At 43.9% G+C, this 20743-nt stretch overlaps 4 protein-coding genes across 9 annotated transcripts in view; 2 read left to right on the top strand and 2 right to left on the bottom strand.

Moving 5' to 3' along the window:
• The window catches only part of LOC123770063 (integrin alpha-8), a 30106-nt gene extending 22497 nt beyond the window's left edge, over nucleotides 1-7609 (bottom strand). The window contains exon 1 of one of the 6 annotated variants that reach the window (XM_045761723.2): nucleotides 7038-7609. The gene's annotated coding sequence lies outside the window, so the exon portion shown is untranslated. Of the gene's footprint in view, nucleotides 1-2563; nucleotides 2695-7037 lie in introns of those variants that run through there. The other 5 variants (XM_045761721.2, XM_069301351.1, XM_045761722.2 and 2 more) reach the window with 5 other exon arrangements.
• Nucleotides 1418-4625, bottom strand: LOC138350414 (putative uncharacterized protein DDB_G0282499). Its single transcript, XM_069301047.1, has 2 exons — nucleotides 4114-4625; nucleotides 1418-1517 (listed from the first exon to the last, which is right to left on the bottom strand). The coding sequence occupies exons 1-2, from the start codon at nucleotides 4623-4625 to the stop codon at nucleotides 1418-1420; spliced, it is 612 nt and encodes a 203-aa protein (XP_069157148.1).
• On the top strand, nucleotides 5214-12366 carry LOC123770064 (anti-lipopolysaccharide factor). Its single transcript, XM_045761724.2, has 3 exons — nucleotides 5214-5483; nucleotides 8479-8612; nucleotides 11409-12366. Exons 1-3 carry the CDS (start codon nucleotides 5359-5361, stop codon nucleotides 11519-11521), a joined length of 372 nt encoding a protein of 123 aa, XP_045617680.2. The 5' UTR covers nucleotides 5214-5358; the 3' UTR covers nucleotides 11522-12366.
• Nucleotides 12367-16505: 4139 nt separating this feature from the next.
• On the top strand, nucleotides 16506-20253 carry LOC123770065 (proteoglycan 4-like). The gene is made up of 3 exons (XM_069301348.1): nucleotides 16506-17272; nucleotides 17379-17524; nucleotides 18155-20253. Exons 1-3 carry the CDS (start codon nucleotides 17016-17018, stop codon nucleotides 20140-20142), a joined length of 2391 nt encoding a protein of 796 aa, XP_069157449.1. The 5' UTR covers nucleotides 16506-17015; the 3' UTR covers nucleotides 20143-20253.
• The last annotated feature ends 490 nt before the right edge of the window (nucleotides 20254-20743 follow it).

Raw genomic sequence — 20743 nt, 5'->3', positions numbered from 1 at the left:
TCTGTGGTACAAGCCTGACATCTTCAGAACATTCTGTGGTACAAGCCTGACATCTTCAGAACATTCTGTGGTACAAGCCTGACATCTTCAGAACATTCTGTGGTACAAGCCTGACATCTTCAGAACATTCTGTGGTACAAGCCTGACATCTTCAGAACATTCTGTGGTACAAGCCTGACATCTTCAGAACATTCTGTGGTACAAGCCTGACGTTTCCATGTATATTTTTGGCAGAGTAGCTTGTGTAGGATTTACATATTTACACTACATTATTTATTTACATTTACATGATTGTAAATGATGAACTGAGATGTAAACGCCATTTTACACTGTCCTTTATCATATATACCCGCCAGGTTGCCGGCACGCGCGTGCATCAAACACTATCTCTGCACGCGAGGGAGTTATCAATTGTCGTCCCCGGGGCGTTATCATCCGAGAGGAAGCTTGGAATCCTTACGCAAAGCTGCCGGGGTTTCGTTATCGTGTTTACGCCGGCGTGAGCGCAATCTTCAAGAGGTCGAACGTGTGTCTGTGTGTGTGTAGGCTATCTTGAAGGTTAATGTCATGCTTCCGTTAAGCGGTTATCGCCACCACCACCACCACCACTCTCCCTTACATGTAAGGGGAGTCTGTAGAGTGTAGCCTTTTAGTCTAATGGTCCAGTTGTGCAGTTGAATAGTCTTGTAGCATAGTTATGCGGTTGCCTGGCAGTGTAGTAGTGTAGTGATCTAATAGTCCTATTGCAAGTATCGTAGTTGTCTAATGTGGCTTAGTTGCCAAGCAAATTGAAAGTCAGAAATGCCTAGTTGTCAACTAGAAACTCAATGAGGATATAATCACTTAATTTAATAGTGTGTTTAGGGCAATAGCTCTAGACTTGTCAGTGAAGGACTTAGCAGCTCTGTAGTTTTTTGGCATGGGAGCGAGTACAGAGGTGTTTATTACAGATATATTATCATGGGAGAGAGAGAGAGCCTCTGAGACACGATGACAGTCATATAGGTTGGGCGTTTCTTGTTTAAGGTCGTTAGAGCACATGTTAAAGAACCATCTTAACTCCCATTTTTTTTTTTTTAGTTTTCTTACTGTTATCTCGACCATTACAGGAGGCTACAGTGTGCAGGTGTTCAACATTAGGGGCAGGGTGTATGCAGGTGTCACAAACACCTGTAGCTTAATCAGTTTCAGTCACATCTGTTCTGAATACACCTGTCTTGTACAGCATTCAATATATCTCTTTGAAAACATTGCATATATTATGGGGCCCAGAGGAAATATTCGCCACGTTCTTTAAGCCTTTTGCATGAACTTTATATTTTCTAATTTCACCCCTAAAGTCATTAATCTATTTTTCTTGAAAGGGTCTCGGCAACCTTTAACCTCACAATATTATCTGTCTCTTTCTTAATCGTCTTTATAGCTTGATGACATTTATCCGTGATGCTGCGTCTGATCTGAAGTAAGCAGCCATCTCTGGGACAGCCAGCATCTCTCCATTGGTTATGACATCAGATCTATTGTGGGCGTCTTATTAATTTAGTGTAATGGTTGTAACCAGGCAGCCTGCCTCTCCGTGGGTGTTCTAGGAGGGATGCTATCTTCACCCGACCTAATTACCATTAACATGATACTTGTAACAACACTTAATTGCGACGTAATTACGTAATCACGTTAGTGTGATCTCTGTGTGTAACGTAATTGAGACTTCTGCTGACTGTGCTGGGTTGGACATGTATATAAGTTGGATTGGGTGATTATAAATATGAGCTGCCTCGTATGTGTTGGACGCAGTTGGACGCACATTGGTCACACATGTGGTGACCATTAATACCCTCATCTCAACTGGATATATCGACTGCATAGTCAAATACGGAGTCAGCAGAACTGCAGAAGAAGAATCACGCAGAAACACCTCCCACCATCAGACCATCTCCAGCAGCAGAGCCGGACACACACATTAGCTCGTGGCCCAATTGAGATATATTTATATTATATAGTAAAGAAGAAAAAGCAACAAGCGTTTGGTACCCCGTTCCTCCCCGCTACCAAACTACAACCATAACCAACACAGCTGATAATATATAGGCCAATAAGCCTACTGCAGTTACCTTTATTCTTATGTTCTTAAATTACACTGAAGACTAGTGCAGACAATGACCTCTGATGGAATTTGCACATTATCAAATTCTCCGTAAAGGCGGCATTTGACCTTATTCAGGTCACCAACAGTGTCTTGCCTCCTAGTTTAGACGAAGGAGAGCTATCAGGAGGACCTCGGGGACGTTGGTCCTCGGGAACCATTGTAAGGTAACCCTAATGTACGTAGGTCAGGGAGGGTAGCACTGTTGGTAGCTGAGGTCAGGGAGAGTGGCACTGTTGGTAGTTGAGGTCAGGGAGGGTGGCACTGTTGGTAGCTGAGGTCAGGGAGAGTGGCACTGTTGGTAGTTGAGGTCAGGGAGGGTGGCACTGTTGGTAGCTGAGGTCAGGGAGAGTGGCACTGTTGGCAGCTGAGGTCAGGGAGGGTGGCACTATTGGTAGCTGAGGTCACATCAATACGTACCTTTAACATCTATGAAGGAAAAGGCGGACCGTACCGTTGGCAGCTAAGGACAGAACGGACGATACTGGTGGAAGCGAGGCAAAGCACAACACTGATATGTAGAGACAAGACTCAGGCTACCGGATAAGCCTATCCTCTAGTCTTACAGGCTGCAAGATACAGCTATCCTCTAGTCTTACAGGCTGCAAGATACAGCTATCATGTAATCTCTACAACCCAGCAAGTCCTTACCACTAAACCATACAATTTGCGATACATTAGGAGAGATAAAAGACGCAGGAATAATGACGTTTTCTATGCCTTAGATGTTCAACTCGTTCCTATCTCTTCTTGGTTACTTTTAGTGAGATGTCTCCGGTACTCTCTACTCATATGTAATCGTTCTCATACCATTTTATTATATTTTTTTCTGAGGGTTACGTCGCCCAATCGCACGGCGCGGAACTCTGAGACAGCTCTCAATGCAACCCGTCCTCTTAAAAATAACGTTACTTTTGGCTCGTATGCGCGCTATGGCCAAATTTGGACGTAATTTGAAATGAAATCGACTCACAAAAGTGACGTACTGTTCCGTTTTCTGTTCGAGTCGTCCGGCTTACTCGACAAGCTTAGAAGAGGCAACTTTTCATTAACGTTTTTCATACCATTTTGAAACTTTATGAGAATTTCCTGCCCACCTAACCTATCAGAGGACCCTTAACTTACTGTTGTTGAAAAAAAAATCCCAAATTTATTTTCATTTTCAAATTACGTCCATATTCGGCCATACGGGCAAACGGCCAAAAGCGACGTTCTTTTTAAGAGGACAGGTTGTTGAGTGGTTATTAAGGTCATCAACAAATGTATCAATGTCTTCTGGTATTTGGTATTCCGTGAATCAGTCACTCATATCTGCTCCGAGTGATAACCTTTTTCTTTGATTTGTCTCTTTCCTTCTCTTGCTCATGTTGACGGTGGTAATCAGTGCTCAGTGGTCACTACATAGCCTGTGTACGTTGTGTGTGTACTGGCATCCGGGTCCTGTGCATTCAGCAGGAGAGCATAGCGTAATCCTCCTCCTGTGAGGTGAGTTGGCTGTTCATCACCCAGGACCCTGAGGTTATCACTTCCCCTGCAACCCGTTCTCGCAAATTTAATAAGTCAATATTGACTTATTAAATATGTGCATAGGTGACATACTTAACATAATAGATACCCTTAAAAAGATTCATAGAAAACACCGACCTTACCTAACCTTGTTAGTATCTTAAGATAAGCATCTTATTGCTTCGTAATTACAATTATTACCTAACCTATAATAGGTATAGGTTAAGTAATAATTGTAATTACGAAGCAATAAGATGCTTATCTTAAGATACTAACAAGGTTAGGTAAGGTCGGTGTTTTCTATGAATCTTTTTAGGGGTATCTATTATGTTTAGTATATCACCTATGCACGTAGTTAATAAGTCAATATTGACTTTACGAATTTGCGAGAACGGGTTGTCCCCTGATATAGAGTGACAGTTTTCGTCCTTTGACAATGGGCTCGTGACTTGTTCTTCTCAGACCTGGTCATGTTATTGTCCTCTGAGGTGTTCATCTTGTTCTTCTCAGAGCTGGTCATGTTATTGTCCTCTGAGGTGTTCATCTTGTTCTTCTCAGAGCTGGTCATGTTATTGTCCTCTGAGGTGTTCATCTTGTTCTTCTCAGAGCTGGTCATGTTATTGTCCTCTGAGGTGTTCATCTTGTTCTTCTCAGAGCTGGTCATGTTATTGTCCTCTGAGGTGTTCATCTTGTTCTTCTCAGAGCTGGTCATGTTATTGTCCTCTGAGGTGTTCATCTTGTTCTTCTCAGAGCTGGTCATGTTATTGTCCTCTGAGGTGTTCATCTTGTTCTTCTCAGAGCTGGCCATGTTATTGTCCTCTGAGGTGTTCATCTTGTTCTTCTCAGAACTGGTCATGTTATTGTCCTCTGAGGTGTTCATCTTGTTCTTCTCAGACCTGGTCATGTTATTGTCCTCTGAGGTGTTCATCTTGTTCTTCTCAAAGCTGGTCATCTCGTTCTTGTCGAAGGTGTCCATCTTGTTCTCAGTTATTCATCTTGTTCTGCTCAGAGTTGTTCATTTTGTTCTTCATATAACAATGAATAACAATAATATTAACAACTAACAACATCAGGTTAAAGTGTATACACTATATACATGTTATACAGTGTATATACCACTGTATAAAGTGTATGTGGCGCAGTAGTCTACGTCCTCGACTCACAATTGAGGATCCCTGTCCCCAGGCAGGACAGAGACAATTGTCCCTCTGCATATGTATCTATATATATATGTGTATATATATATATATATATATATATATATATATATATATATATATACATATATATATATATATATATATATATATATATATATATATATATATATATATATATATATATATATATATATATATATATATAATGTGAACTAGGTGTGTGACGTCAACATGACGTCAGCATGGCGTCACCACTTTCATGACGTCACAGGTTATAGACCCCTGCTAGAAAGGCAAAAAAAAAAAAAAAGAGCTCGCCGGCAACTGTACGACAACTGCCGTAGGCTGAGTATAAAAAGGTGGGGTCCAGGCCGTTGCCGGTTCAGAACACCTCTAGACGAGACTCAGGGAAGGAAGGGTGTATCCTCTTCTTACAAGCTCTCATTAACACTCACACAGCTGATACACTCTCATAGGCGCCTTAAACACACACTCTCTCGGCTTCCATCCTACAGTAACGAGTCCTGTAATGCTGGAAGCTTCACAACCATGCGTCTATCGGCAGTGTTAAGCTTGGGTGTGGTGTTGACACTCGTGGTACTCCCAGCTCCAGAGTGCCACGGGCAGGAGATCTTGCAGACTCTGCTTGGTGCCGTCACTCAGCAACTGGTCGGGTGAGTAACTCCACTCAGCAGCTGATAGGGTCCGTGTGAGTGTGTCTCTCCGTCTGTCTGTCTGTCTCCACAGACAATCACCCAGGAGATTATAGGCGAGCTTAAAGGACACTTGCTGTTAATAAAGTCTTCTACAAACACAGGTTAAGTGTGTGCATTCGCCTCTCCCTCGCCACAAGTGCGTTCACGCCCTCCAAGAGTGTCTCACAGTTGGCCAGAGTGCAGTATAGTGTGTCGTGAGTGTGTTAAACAACCCGGCCCACTTGTAAGAGAAGAAAGGGGACAACTTTTGCAACCGCTTTGCAACGTGGTCTGTCCTGGATCACGTTGCAACCATAAGGGTCCGTTATTATTCTTAATCTCTCGTTAATTATATTACTTTTCAATTGCTCTCACGTTTGACTGTTGATAGTTATTAATTCACTTGGACTGGACGATATAGAACGACGGTCTCACTCTATGCAGGTCGGCGTTCAATCCCCCCGACCGTCCGATCTAGGGTGGCCATACTGGGAGCCACTGAACTTTTATCAATGAGTTGATTATATATATATATATATATATATATATATATATATATATATATATATATATATATATATATATATATATATATATTAGTATATTTTGGTAGCAGTCTTTCCTGTAGACATATATTATTAAATATGACCGAAAAAGTAAGATTAATAATTCTAACACGAATTTTCTCAATGTTTCTTATATTTTTCTTCACTGTTGATGGTAACTGAAAAATCAATTCTCCAAAATTCATTTTTATTTCTAGTCTGACGCGACACTTGAGCGCGTTTCGTAAAACTTATTACATTTTCAAAGACTTTAGTTTGCACAGACACAACTATAACTGAACAGAGCTTAAACATCTTCGATTTTATACCTGCATTTGGGTGAGGTGATATGTTACAACAGTTACAACTGTTGTAACATATCAAGGCCTATATCACGGCCTTGCGCCCATGGCGAGTGGGAACTTCAGCCTTACCTCACGGCCGGACTTGCCCGCCGTAACAATGGGTAAACACACAGGTGAATCTTGTCCACTCACCCGTATTCAAGGTCGCCAGCCGGGCACCTGTATTCACGTCCCAGCAACACTTCTCAGTGGTCTTATTATCATAAGCCAAGGATACAATGCTACATATAATTCAGTGCAATATTAAAAACTTACTCATCTCACCCTGGAGATGGAAAGCTCACACAGTGGTAAAAAATGATGTTTACTGGAGAAAACTGCATGAATCCGCATAGTAAATAATATGGGCTGTCAGACGACGGCAACACTCCTCACTCCGACACTGGCAACACAGCTGGATAGTTTAAACGCTTCCCTCATGGTCTCATGTTAACCAGCCACTTCCTCTAGTTACCACAAAATGTCACTACACCCACACACATAAATTAGCTCATGTATATATGTATAACCTGGCACATAGCCTTAACCTACCACACTGGCAGTAATAGTAAAGACAATGATCACGACATGAATAATACTCTAGCTCACCTAGACCAAGGGATAATGGGAGGAAATTTATCTACCTTAAATCTCTCTTCTACAAAGTCGACATATCCTCTGGCGATGGTTGCTGAGGTCCTCTGTCCTGGTGGTCGGTCCCCCGGTGATCAAGGTCCGGAACACACAAGGTCCTTAGACGACTTGTAGAAGCGCGTCCTCTCCGTGCGCACTCCCTGAAGGCAGGTCCTCTACCTCCTTGGCACTAAAGGCATGTCCCTGCGCACGTCGTCTCCCTTCTCCCACACTGGAACTGTAGACAAACTTGCAGTCTGGTTCAGTGTCCCCTTCTCAATCTTCCAGTGAACTTGACCCAGTCACAGCAGCTCGCTTGATGTGTCTGAACGCGGCCCGCAGGGCCTCCACACGACCCAGCGCCAACGTTCACCTCCGCCGCAGACTATCAGCCAAAGAGCTCTTGCCGGTCTAACACCAACTAAATCCTGCTTCATGTACTCCCCAGGAGTCAACTAATCTTCCTCGACGTCTGTATTATCAATACGGCCGCTTGGGTCCACTGGCTGGGGCTTCCTAGCCTCCAAGCTGAGAGCTAACTTGAGCGTGTCTACGCTCAGTGACGGGCAGTGACTCTCTGAGTGCCGCAGGGCATCGGACCGCCCGGATCATTCTTCCCTGTGACGTCACACCACCCAAGGGCGCCGCGCTATTGGTCAATCCCGTCACGTGACCTTACCTGGCCAATCACCATACAGCTGGCGTCAGGCTCCTTTGGCGGGAAACTTCTTGCCTCGGCACCATCTTGTAACACAAAAGAGCGTAAGGCACTTGTAACGCCAAAACTAAAACTGCAAATTTATCTCCCATACAATAACTTTGAATACCTTTATATATATCAAAATATTCCCTGAACATCAGAGAACGTGCATGTTGAAGAGTTATGACTATGCCGGGATAGGAAAGATATAGGGTGGAACACGGTTACAATATATAATATTAAATATATATATATATATATATATATATATATATATATATATATATATATATATATATATATATATATATATGTATCTACCTATATTTTCAAAGCGGGCCACTGTAGCTAAACCACATGAGATAGAATTTTTTTCATTTTTGTCCTTCTTTGATACTAATTAATAATGTCAAAGAAACAAATATTTGTTGTCAGAACAATTTATTTGATATACACCTGGGTGTTGCATGGTAGAATCGTTTGAGCAGCAGTAGGCTCGCTAGGCCCCATTCCTTTCCTCCGTCCTATCCTTCCCTTCCAAGGATAATAACCCCTTCCAAGTATTATTTACTCGTAATGGCTGAGTGCATTTTCCTGGTTATTGTTGCTGTTATTAAAGATTCGCTACTTGGAACTTTTTGTTCCAAGTAGCACGGGCTATGGTGAGCCCGTAGTGGACTTTTCCCGGTTATTACCTTATTTGTTTTCAAACTACAGTTGGGCATGGACTAATGTGGTAATTGCTCCGGTAGGTTGTGGAAGAACGGTGAGGTGGAGCTCCTGGGCCACTACTGTCAGTACTCTGTCTCTCCCAAGTTCAAGAGTTTCGAGCTGTATTTCAGAGGCAGGATGACCTGTCCAGGCTGGACCCCAATCAGAGGAGAAGGTTTGTATTTACTAGCTGTTAGGTCTTGAACCCTCGCTTGTCTAATGTAGTGACTACCGTCCTTGTCTCTCTCTCTCTCTCTCTCTCTCTCTCTCTCTCTCTCTCTCTCTCTCTCTCTCTCTCTCTCTCTCTCTCTCTCTCTCTCTCTCTCTCTCTCTCTCTCACCTAGTTTCTCTATAATCTTTCTCACTCACACACACACAGGATTGAGGATAACGAGGAGGATTAAGATAGAGGAAGATAGTATAAGGTTAGAAGATGACCCTAGACAAACTGAAGGAATGGTCCAACAAATGGCTACTAACGTTCAACCCGAGTAAATGTAAGGTAATGAAACTAGGCGGAGGAAACAGGAGGCCAGACACTGGATACTGAATAGGAGATGAAGTCCTTCATGGAACGGACAGAGAGAAGGATCTAGGAGTTGATATCACACCAAATCTGTCTCCTAAAGCCCACATAAAAAGAGTAACGTCTGCGGCATATGCGAGGCTGGCTAACATCAGAACTGCCTTCAGAAACCTGTGTAAGGAATCATTCAAAATCTTGTATACCACATATGTAAGACCAATCCTGGAGTATGCGGCCCCAGCATGGAGCCCGTACCTTGTCAAGTACAAGACGAAGCTGGAAAAAGTTCAGAGGTCTGCCACTAGGCTAGTCCCAGAACTAAGAGGCATGAGTTACGAGGAAAGACTGTGGGAAATGCACCTCACGTCGCTGGAGGACAGAAGAGCTCAGGGAAACATGATCACCACATACAAAATTCTCAGGGCAATTGACAGGGTAGACAAGAATGGATTATTTAACACGGGTGGTACACGCACAAGGGGACACAGGTGGAAGTTGAGTAAGAAAGAAATTAGAGACAATGTCTTTCTGAGACATTAGAAAGAACATTTTCAGTGTCAGAGTAGTTAGTAAATGGAATATACTAGGAAGGGATGTGGTGGAGGATGACTCCATACACAGTTTCAAGTGTAGATATGATAGAGCCCGGTAGGCTCAGGAATCTGTACACCAGTAGTACGGTTGAGAGACGGTTGAGAGGCGGGACCAAAGAGCCAGAGCTCAACCCCCACAAGCACGACTAGGTGAGTACACACATTTCCAGGATGCAGCCTACAACAGCGGTCCAACTTCACGGTACCTGTTGACTGCGTGGTGAACAGAGGTATCAGCTGAGAGAAATTCAGCCCAATTGTTATGCCTCGGCTGGGAATCGAACCCGGATCCGTGGACTGCAAATCGCGAACGCCGTCCGCTCGGCCGTGAGACCTACATTGTGTTGCTGTAAAGGATGGAGTAACACGTTGTTGTTGTTGTTGTTGTTGAAGGTGTAACAGTATCGCTATCCTGTCTAACTCCATCATCTTGGACTGCTCGGTAGAACAACGGCATTGGTTAGGTTAATAACATATAATAATATAATACCGACCTAACCTAACCAATGAACAAATCCACAAGGGCCGTCACGAGGATTCGAACCTGCGTCCGGGAGCATCCCAGACGCTGCCTTAATCGAACAAATCGCCCTTGTGGATTTGTTCATTTGATGCATCACTTTATTGTGATTTCTGTGTTTATCCTAACCACGTAAGGTTAGGTTAGGTTAGGTTAACGTAAAGTTTGGGTAGGTCAGGTTAGGTTAGGTTAGGTCAACGTAAAGTTTGGGTAGGTCAGGTTAGGTTAGGTTAGGTTAGGTTAGGTTAGGTCAACGTAAAGTTTGGATAGGTCCGGTTAGGTTAGGTTAGGTTAGGTCAACGTAAAGTTTGGGTAGGTCAGGTTAGGTTAGGTTAGGTTAGGTTAGTTTAGGTTAGGTTAGGTCAACGTAAAGTTTGGATAGGTCAGGTTAGGTCAACGTAAAGTTTGGATAGGTCAGGTTAGGTTAGGTTAGGTCAGGTCAACGTAAAGTTTGGATAGGTCAGGTTAGGTTAGGTTAGGTCAGGTCAACGTAAAGTTTGGGTAGGTCAGGTTAGGTCAGGTTAGGTTAGGTTAGGTCAGGTCAACGTAAAGTTTGGGTAGGTCAGGTTAGGTTAGGTTAGGTTAGGTTAGGTCAGGTCAACGTAAAGTTTGGGTAGGTCAGGTTAGGTTAGGTTAGGTTAGGTTAGGTCAGGTCAACGTAAAGTTTGGGTAGGTCAGGTTAGGTTAGGTTAGGTTAGGTCAGGTCAACGTAAAGTTTGGGTAGGTCAGGTTAGGTTAGGTTAGGTTAGGTCAGGTCAACGTAAAGTTTGGGTAGGTCAGGTTAGGTTAGGTTAGGTCAGGTTAGGTCAGGTCAACGTAAAGTTTGGGTAGGTCAGGTTAGGTTAGGTCAACGTAAAGTTTGGGTAGGTCAGGTTAGGTTAGGTTAGGTCAGGTCAACGTAAAGTTTGGGTAGGTCAGGTTAGGTTAGGTTAGGTTAGGTTAGGTCAGGTCAACGTAAAGTTTGGGTAGGTCAGGTTAGGTTAGGTCAGGTCAGGTCAACGTAAAGTTTGGGTAGGTCAGGTTAGGTTAGGTCAACGTAAAGTTTGGGTAGGTCAGGTTAGTTTAGGTTAGGTCAGGTCAACGTAAAGTTTGGGTAGGTCAGGTTAGTTTAGGTTAGGTCAGGTCAACGTAAAGTTTGGGTAGGTCAGGTTAGTTTAGGTTAGGTCAGGTCAACGTAAAGTTTGGGTAGGTCAGGTTAGTTTAGGTTAGGTCAGGTCAACGTAAAGTTTGGGTAGGTCAGGTTAGGTCAGGTTGGATATTCGGTTAAGCTAACAGCTAAGAACACAGATTTGTACATTGTCTGATTTTCCCTTTGTTTGTGTGATGGCGCAGCTGAGAGCAGGAGTAGTACGGGCATCCTGGTGGCCACCACCGCTGACTTTGTCAACAAGGCCTTCCAAGCCGGCCTCATCACGGAGGACGACGCCAAGCGCTGGCTCAACTAGAGGTCGACGTTCAATCCCCGACCGTCCAAGTGGTTGAGCACCATTCCTGTCCCTCCGTCCCATCCCCTAACCTTATCCTGACCCCTTCCCAGTGCTATGTAGTCGTAATGGCTTGGCGCTTTACCCCCTGATAATTCCTTCCTTCTCACACACACACACACACACACACACACACACACACACACACACACACACACACACACACACACACACACACACACACACACACACACACACACACACACACACACGCTACGCCATTCACTACAAAAACACAGATACAAAACTCTAAAAGAACCCTACACAACTCTACAAAAGTATGATATTACACGTTGCTCATGAGATGCATAATAACCAAATATTGCACAGGGTCAATACCCACCATTTTGTACTACTGAATAACAGGAATCTTCCAAAAACCGCGTAACTGGAACGAAGAAATAACAAAGAAAATGGAAACCTAATTTACCGTAGACCTAACTAAACGTGCCCCCCCCCCCAGGCCTAACACCTTGCATAGCCACTATTTTAACCGTACGAAAGTCTGCGATAGTTAGGCTTAGGATAGGTTTTGTTAACCCTATGGTAGGTTTTCGTTCCTAATAGTACAAGAAGAAGTAGATTATAACTCATGTGCAATAGAATACATTGTGTATATTTCTATAGATATTATTGCGAAACTGGTTGATGGACTTATGCAACTGACTCTATAAGATCTTTAACTGCTTTATACAGCTCTATACCTGTTTAATACAATATTTTTGTCTTTATATGAATTTGAATTGTGCTTAAGACTTTGTACAGTCAATTATATATGTATTTCTGTTAATAAAGGTATTGTATTCTATGGTTTTAATAATGCTTTATTAAATGCAGCCTCTTACTGTCCCGTGGCCACTTGATAGAGCTGTCACTGTGACCTCAACAGTATCGTCTATCTAACAGTCTCGTATATACACACTCACTAAGATATCACTCAATGGCGTGACCAGTTTATATAACTGGTAAAGATGCACTCAACATAACTGGTAAAGACACACTCAACATGACTGGTAAAGATGCACTCAACATAACTGGTAAAGATGCACTCAACATGACTGGTAAAGATGCACTCAACATAACTGGCAAAGATGCACTCAACATGACTGGTAAAAATGCACTCAACATAACTGGTAAAGATGCACTCAACATAACTGGTAAAGACACACTCAACATAACTGGTAAAGACACACTCAACATAACTGGTAAAGACACACTCAACATAACTGGTAAAGACACACTCAACATAACTGGTAAAGACACACTCAACATAACTGGTAAAGACACACTCAACATAACTGGTAAAGACACACTCAACATAACTGGTAAAGATGTACTCAACATAACTGGTAAAGAGGAATATGTTGATATGTTGCTCGACATGTTTGACCCCCACCAGTAGGCTTACATCGGCCTGAACACGTGGGGACTTTCAACCTTGTAAACAAATTCATTTACTTTCTACGAGTGCTTTGATAAAACAGATAATTTCATAATTACTGTTCGAGGTGACTGTTGTGTACATAGGACTACGGTGAATACAGGACTACGGTGTACATAGGACTCCAGGGTACACAGGTGTATACAGGACTACGGTGTACATAGGACTCCAGGGTACACAGGTGTATACAGGACTACTTACGTAGAACGATGTTCCGTAGCCTAATCTGTCCTTACCGAATGGTTGAGTGCTTGGGTGGAATTAATGTTTTTGATGAATTAAAATTTTTATTGTAAATAATTTATCTGACGTGTCCATGTTTGTTATATTGATTCACATATATATTGTATGTGTATCATATATATATATATATATTATAGATCATTCATATATAAATTTATAATATGGATTTCTCCTCATCTTTATGGGACTTGAAGCTCGCAGAATTCTTGATGTTATATTTTAAGAGATTTTTATATTATCAATCGAACTTGAAACTCCTCTTATACACGCACACGCACACACGCACACGCACACGCACACACACACACACACACACTGTCGGAAAGCCTTTGATACAGTCCCCCATAAGAGGCTGGTACATAAGCTGGAGAGACAGGCAGGTGTAGCTGGTAAGGTGCTCCAGTGGATAAGGGAGTATCTAAGCAATAGGAAGCAAAGAGTTACAGTGAGGGGTGAGACCTCAGATTGGCGTGAAGTCACCAGTGGAGTCTCACAGGGCTCTGTACTCGGTCCTATCCTGTTTCTGATATACGTGAACGATCTCCCGGAGGGTATAGACTCATTCCTCTTAATGTTTGCTGACGATGCCAAAATTATGAGAAGGATTAAGAGAGAGAAGGACTGCTTGAGGCTTCAAGAAGACCTAGACAAACTAAAAGAATGGTCGAACAAATGGTTGTTAGAGTTTAACCCAAGCAAATGTAATGTAATGAAGATAGGTGTAGCGAGCAGGAGGCCAGTTACAAGGTATCATTTAGGAGATGAAATTCTACAGAGTCAGAGAGAGAGAAAGACCTGGGGGTTGATATCACGCCAGATCTGTCCCCTGAAGCCCATATCAAGAGGATAACATCAGCAGCATATGCCAGGTTGGCTAACATAAGAACGGCCTTTAGACACTTGTGTAAGGAATCATTCAGAACCTTGTATACCACCTATGTCAGACCAATCCTGGAGTATGCAGCCCCAGCATGGAGTCCATATCTAGTCAAGCATAAGACCAACTGGAAAAAGTTCAAAGGTTTGCCACCGGACTAGTACCCGAACTGAGGGGTATGAGCAACGAGGAGAGACTACGGGAATTTAACCTCAAGTCGCTAGAAGACAGAAGAGTTAGGGGGATATGATCACCACGTACAAGATTCTCAGAGGAATTGACAGGGTAGATAAAGACGGGCTATTTAACACAAGGGACACACGTACTAGGGGACACAGGTGGAAACTGAGTGCCCAAATGAGCCACAGAGATATTAGAAAGCAAATCTGCTATCAGAATAATATCAAATTCTGCTTTCAGACAACACACAGCCCCCTTGTTTAACTCCCTAAACATGCTAAACATAATCTCACTCCACAAATTCTCTTGTGTCAACTACATTTACAAAACCCTATTCTTAAATGCAAATCCTTGTCTGAAACTCTTCCTGGACAGATGTAATAGGACCCATTATCACCACACCAGAAATAAATATCTCTTCGATATCCCCAGAGTTAAACTTAATTTGTGTAAGCACTCTATGCAAATAAAGGGACCCAGTTTATGGAATTCACTCCCTACTGAATTGAAAAGCTGTCCAACTTTTACATCATTCAAAATCAATACTAAAAAGTACCTAATTTCATCTTCATAGTTTTTCTCTTTTTGCCTTAAAATTGCACTGTATCTATTGCTACCCAATCTCCCAACCTTTTTGTTCCCAATTTGAACATCTTTACCATTGTGATCATTGCTGTCTTCTTATATGTGCTGCCATTCTATTGTATGGTGTTTATAAATCTTGTTTATCTGTATCTTTTGCTACCCAGTCTCCCAATCTTTATGTACCCATTCTGAACATCTTTACCATTGTGATCATTGCTGTCTTATATGTGCTGTTAATCTGCTGTATGGTGTCTATTAATCCTGTTTAAATTACTAATCAAGCTGTCAATGTAATCAATCAGAGCTTTAATATAACAATGTGCTTTAATATACTTACTTATCTCTCTCATCTCATTTTTCTCTTGTAATGTATCTTTCATTTATCAATTCTGATTGAACTTACCTACTTAAAATTATCTGCTAGATTAAGGACCTGCCCGAAACGCTGCGCGTACTAGTGGCTTTACAAGAATGTAAATACTGTACTATCCAATGTATTCTCACAAACCCAATGTACCTTCTTGTATATATATAAATAAAATAAATAAAAATAAAGAACTTTTTTAGTGTCAGAGTGGTTGACAAATGGAATGCATTAGGTAGTGATGTGGTGGAGGCTGACTCCATACACAGTTTCAAGTGTAGATATGATAGAGCCCAGTAGGCTCAGGAACCTGTACACCAGTTGATTGACGGTTGAGAGGCGGGACCAAAGTGCCAGAGCTCAACCCTCGCAAGCACAAATAGGTGAATAGGTGAGTACACACACACACACACACACACACACACACACACACACACACACACACACACACACACACACACACACACACACAAACACACACAGTACACACACAGTACACACACACACACACAGTACACACACACACACAGACACACACACACACACACAGACACACACACACACACACACACACACACACACACACACACACACACACACACACACACACACACACACACACACACACACACACACAGTTTTCTTTTCAGTGTCAGAGTAGTTAGTAAATGGAATGCATTAGGAAGTGATGTGGTGGAGGCTGACTCCATACACAGTTTCAAGTGTAGATATGATAGAGCCCAGTAGGCTCAGGAATCTGTACACCAGTTGATTGACGGTTGAGAGGCGGGACCAAAGAGCCATAGCTCAACCCCCGCAAGCACAATTAGGTGAGTACAATTAGGTGAGTACAGTACACACACACACACACACACAGTACACACACATGCACACATGTACTCCTCGTATGGCCACACAAACTTGCAAAACGGTGTAGAGGAGGAACGTGACTGTAAGTAAGACAGCGGGGTATTGCTTGCCCGGCTGCTGATGGTGTTGACGTCTGCCGACCTGGCTCCTGGTGGCGCTCACTCATGGTATATAAGGCCACCACCTCCCTCTCTACCCCGACACTTCCTCCACCGCCTCCACTACCACAACTACCACCACCACTGCCGCCTCCACTACCACAACTACCACCACCACTGCCGCCTCCACTACCACAACTACCACCACCACTACCGCCTCCACTACCACAACTACCACCACCACTGCCGCCTCCACTACCACAACTACCACCACCACTACCGCCTCCACTACCACAACTACCACCACCACTAGTACAACTACCATCACCAGTGCCGCCTCCACTACCACAACTACCACTGCCTCCAACACTGCTACCACCACCGCCTCCAACACTGCCGCTACTGCCTCCAACACTGCTACTACTGCCTCCAACACTGCAACTACTGCCTCCAACACTGCAACTACTGCCTCCAACACTGCTACTACTGCCTCCAACACTGCTACTACTGCCTCCAACACTGCTACTACTGCCTCCAACACCACAACACCAAGTGTTGCTAACACTTACATACATGCCAACCGGAGGGGACTACACCCTCCGGCTCAGCGTGGCATCTACCTCCTTATCTCACTAATGGTTACTGCTGACATTCTTCCAGCTGGCACGCACACACCTGTCACCACACACCTGTAACCACCATTCTCAACGCCGTATAATATTAACTCCATACTTACATCTTTACTGCGTTGACAGCTGTCAATAGTTCACCGGCTCTCAACACCATTACCCAAGACGATGCCAGAGCTTCTCCCTCCCCCCCAACACACACACGTGACAAACACCTGTCAACAAACACGTGACAAAACAAGTGTCATGACGTCATCACAGACACCACCAAACAGGGCCATCGTGAATCCTAGACAGAGCAGTGTTGCCTCCCGGCACTCTGCCGTAGTGCTGGCACTCCTGGCTCTCCTGGCACTCTGGCCCCACCTGTGCCACGCTAACAACCTCAGTGCCGAAGTGGCACTCGTTATCGACACAGTTATAAGGTGTGCAATTAATAACATTATCAACATCACCTTTATGTTTATAATTTTGGAAATCTTGCCAACGGATATCTCGCACTAATCCATGTTATCCGTCCATGTTATCCAGGTCTGTGAAGGACGGGAGGAGGGACACGTCTATCCCCTTCCAGGGCCGTCCCTGTACCGTCCTGGTCGACTACAGCTCCGGCTCCAGGAGGTGTCCGGTCGAGGCTAGTATGGTCTGTAAGGGCTGGACCAAGGTTAGGGGTGCAGGTACGTATCCTTAAGGGATTGACAGGTACACTAAGGGGGGGTTAGACGGGTAGGTTAGGAGGGATGGGTGTGGATACTAGTAAGGGGGGATAGATAGATACATTTAGGATAGATAGACACTATATTCTCTCGTTTGCAGAGGATATTGTTAAGGTATTAGTCCTCATATCTTGCCTCACAACACTCACCTGCCTCACTACACCCCCCCTGCCTCACAACACCCCCCCTGCCTCACAACACCCCCCTTGCCTCACAACACTCACCTGCCTCACAACACTCACCTGCCTCACTACACCCCCCTGCCTCACAACACCCCCCCTGCCTCACAACACCCCCCTGCCTCACAACACCCCCCCTGCCTCACAACACCCCCCCTGCCTCACAACACCCCCCTGCCTCACAACACCCCCCCTGCCTCACAACACCCCACTGCCTCACAACACTCACCAGCCTCACTACTCACCACAGCCTCACTACTCACCACAGCCTCACTACTCACCACAGCCTCACTACTCACCACAGCCTCACTACTCACCACAGCTTCACTACTCACCACAGCCTCACTACTCACCACAGCCTCACTACTCACCACAGCCTCACTACTCACCACAGCCTCACTACTCACCACAGCCTCAGGACGCTTCACCAGGAAGGTGGTGACCAACACCGTCCACAACTTCGTCAGGGCCGCCGCGGCCAAGGGCCTCCTGCCTCCGGAGGTGGTCCGTAACGCCAGCTTCCTCGACCACCACGACTACACCACCTGGCCTGGCGATGCTCCGCCTGGCGATGCTCCGCCTGGCGATGCTCCGCCTGGCGATGGTCCGCCTGGCGAAGTTCCACCCACTACAAAAGCACCAACCACTACAAAAGCACCAACCACTACAAAAGCACCAACCACTACAGATGCACCAACCACTACAAAAGCACCAACCACTACAAAAGCGCCAACCTCTATAGAAGCACCAGCCACTACAGAGGCACCAACCACTACAAAAGCGCCAACCTCTATAGAAGCACCAGCCATTACAAAAGCACCAACCACTACAAAAGCACCAGCCACTACAAAAGCACCAACCACTACAGATGCACCAACCACTACAAAAGCACCAACCACTACAGAAGCACCAACCACTACAAAAGCACCAACCACTACAGATGCACCAACCACTACAAAAGCACCAACCACTACAGATGCACCAACCACTACAAAAGCACCAACCACTACAAAAGCACCAGCCACTACAAAAGCACCAACCACTACAGAGGCACCAACCACTACAAAAGCACCAACCTCTATAGAAGCACCAACCACTACAAAAGCACCAACCACTACAAAAGCACCAACCACTACAGAGGCACCAACCACTACAAAAGCACCAACCACTACAGAGGCACCAACCACTACAAAAGCACCAACCACTACAAAAGCGCCAACCACTACAGACGCACCAACCACTACAAAAGCACCAACCACTACAGAGGCACCAACCACTACAAAAGCCCCAACCTCTATAGAAGCACCAACCACTACAAAAGCACCAACCACTACAAAAGCACCAACCACTACAAAAGCACCAACCACTATAGATGCACCAACCACTACAAAAGCACCAGCCACTACAAAAGCACCAACCACTACAAAAGCACCAACCACTACAAAAGCACCAACCACTACAGATGCACCAACCACTACAAAAGCACCAACCACTATAGATGCACCAACCACTGCAGATGCACCAACCACTACAAAAGCACCAACCACTATAGATGCACCAACCACTATAGATGCACCAACCACTACAAAAGCACCAGCCACTACAAAAGCACCAACCACTACAAAAGCACCAACCACTACAAAAGCACCAACCACTACAGATGCACCAACCACTACAAAAGCACCAACCACTGCAGATGCACCAACCACTACAAAAGCACCAACCACTACAGATGCACCAACCGCTACAAAAGCACCAACCACTACAGATGCACCAACCACTACGAAAGCACCAACCACTACAAAAGCACCAACCACTACAGATGCACCAACCACTACAGATGCACCAACCACTACAAAAGCACCAACCACTACAGATGCACCAACCACTACAGATGCACCAACCACTACAGATGCACCAACCACTACAGATGCACCAACCACTACAAAAGCACCAACCACTACAGATGCACCAACCACTACAAAAGCACCAACCCCTACAAAAGCACCAACCACTACAAAAGCACCAACTACTACAGATGTACCAACCACTACAAAAGCACCAACCACTACAGATGTACCAACCACTACAAAAGCACCAACCACTACAGATGCACTAACCACTACAAAAGCACCAGCCACTAAAGATGCACCAACCACTACAAAAGCACCAACCACTACAAAAGCACCAACCACTACAAAAGCACCAACCACTACAAAAGCACCAACCACTACAGAACCACCAACCACTACAGAACCACCAACCACTACAAAAGCACCAAATTACCAAGAAACAACAGTCGATCCACCGACGAAAAAGTCAACAACAGTTTCTCCCAACTCTCAAAAAGGATGGTCATATGATTTTTATTTATTTTTTAAATTTTTTCTTCAATTTTAACCGGGCCAAAAATTAAGGTGTTTAATGCACAGTATATAAAACTATATTTATATATTAGGCATTTCTTTGCATGTTTATCTATTTATGGAAATAAATCTTAATGCAAAACCGTTTGTTGTGTATAATTGGAAAGATCAAATAAAGTTGAGTCTTTTCAACTTTACAATTTTGTTAACTTTCTTAACAATACTAACATATCATGACTTTAGAATTTTAAATCGTAAAATACATAAATAAAAACTTACTTTTTTAATATATGAAATGCTGGAATTATTAATTCTGTTGATCTGTTTGTTGTGTGAAAATGTCATCAACATTGAAAGAAAATTAACGAAGATAATAGAGATAAAATATCAAAACTGAACGTGAAAGTTTTGACCCTTGAATTTTCCCGCCAAATATTCCGCCTCAACATTCACAATAACCATATACTTTACTTCCAAAAGGCATGCATTTTATTTATATTGTTTTAATTGAACAAATACTAGTTGGTAAGAACTGTGTAGTGCCACTCTACACTACACTCTCCTCGTCAACTTAACATTTACAGCTTGAAACAAAGTACTGGTCATCGCTGGTTAAAGAATACCAGTTGATTCAG

This window comes from Procambarus clarkii, chromosome 45, assembly GCF_040958095.1.
Source record: "Procambarus clarkii isolate CNS0578487 chromosome 45, FALCON_Pclarkii_2.0, whole genome shotgun sequence".
Classification (NCBI taxonomy): Eukaryota; Metazoa; Arthropoda; class Malacostraca; order Decapoda; family Cambaridae; genus Procambarus; species Procambarus clarkii.
Note: the sequence above shows the minus strand (reverse complement) of the source record. Positions and strands in the feature narration are given on the sequence as shown.

What these genes read in the sequence shown, in the direction of transcription:
- LOC138350414 (XM_069301047.1), bottom strand. Translation starts at nt 4,625, where the DNA reads ATGGACACCTTCGACAAGAACGAGATGACCAGCTTTGAGAAGAACAAG. An exon ending in GAGGACAATAACATGACCAG is followed by an intron (nt 1,518 to 4,113) that starts GTCTGAGAAGAA and finishes CGCCCACAATAG; the next exon opens with ATCTGATGTCATAACCAATG.
- LOC123770064 (XM_045761724.2), top strand. Translation starts at nt 5,359, where the DNA reads ATGCGTCTATCGGCAGTGTTAAGCTTGGGTGTGGTGTTGACACTCGTG. An exon ending in GTCACTCAGCAACTGGTCGG is followed by an intron (nt 5,484 to 8,478) that starts GTGAGTAACTCC and finishes TTGCTCCGGTAG; the next exon opens with GTTGTGGAAGAACGGTGAGG. An exon ending in GACCCCAATCAGAGGAGAAG is followed by an intron (nt 8,613 to 11,408) that starts GTTTGTATTTAC and finishes GTGATGGCGCAG; the next exon opens with CTGAGAGCAGGAGTAGTACG.
- LOC123770065 (XM_069301348.1), top strand. Translation starts at nt 17,016, where the DNA reads ATGCCAGAGCTTCTCCCTCCCCCCCAACACACACACGTGACAAACACC. An exon ending in GTTATCGACACAGTTATAAG is followed by an intron (nt 17,273 to 17,378) that starts GTGTGCAATTAA and finishes CATGTTATCCAG; the next exon opens with GTCTGTGAAGGACGGGAGGA. An exon ending in GACCAAGGTTAGGGGTGCAG is followed by an intron (nt 17,525 to 18,154) that starts GTACGTATCCTT and finishes TACTCACCACAG; the next exon opens with CCTCAGGACGCTTCACCAGG.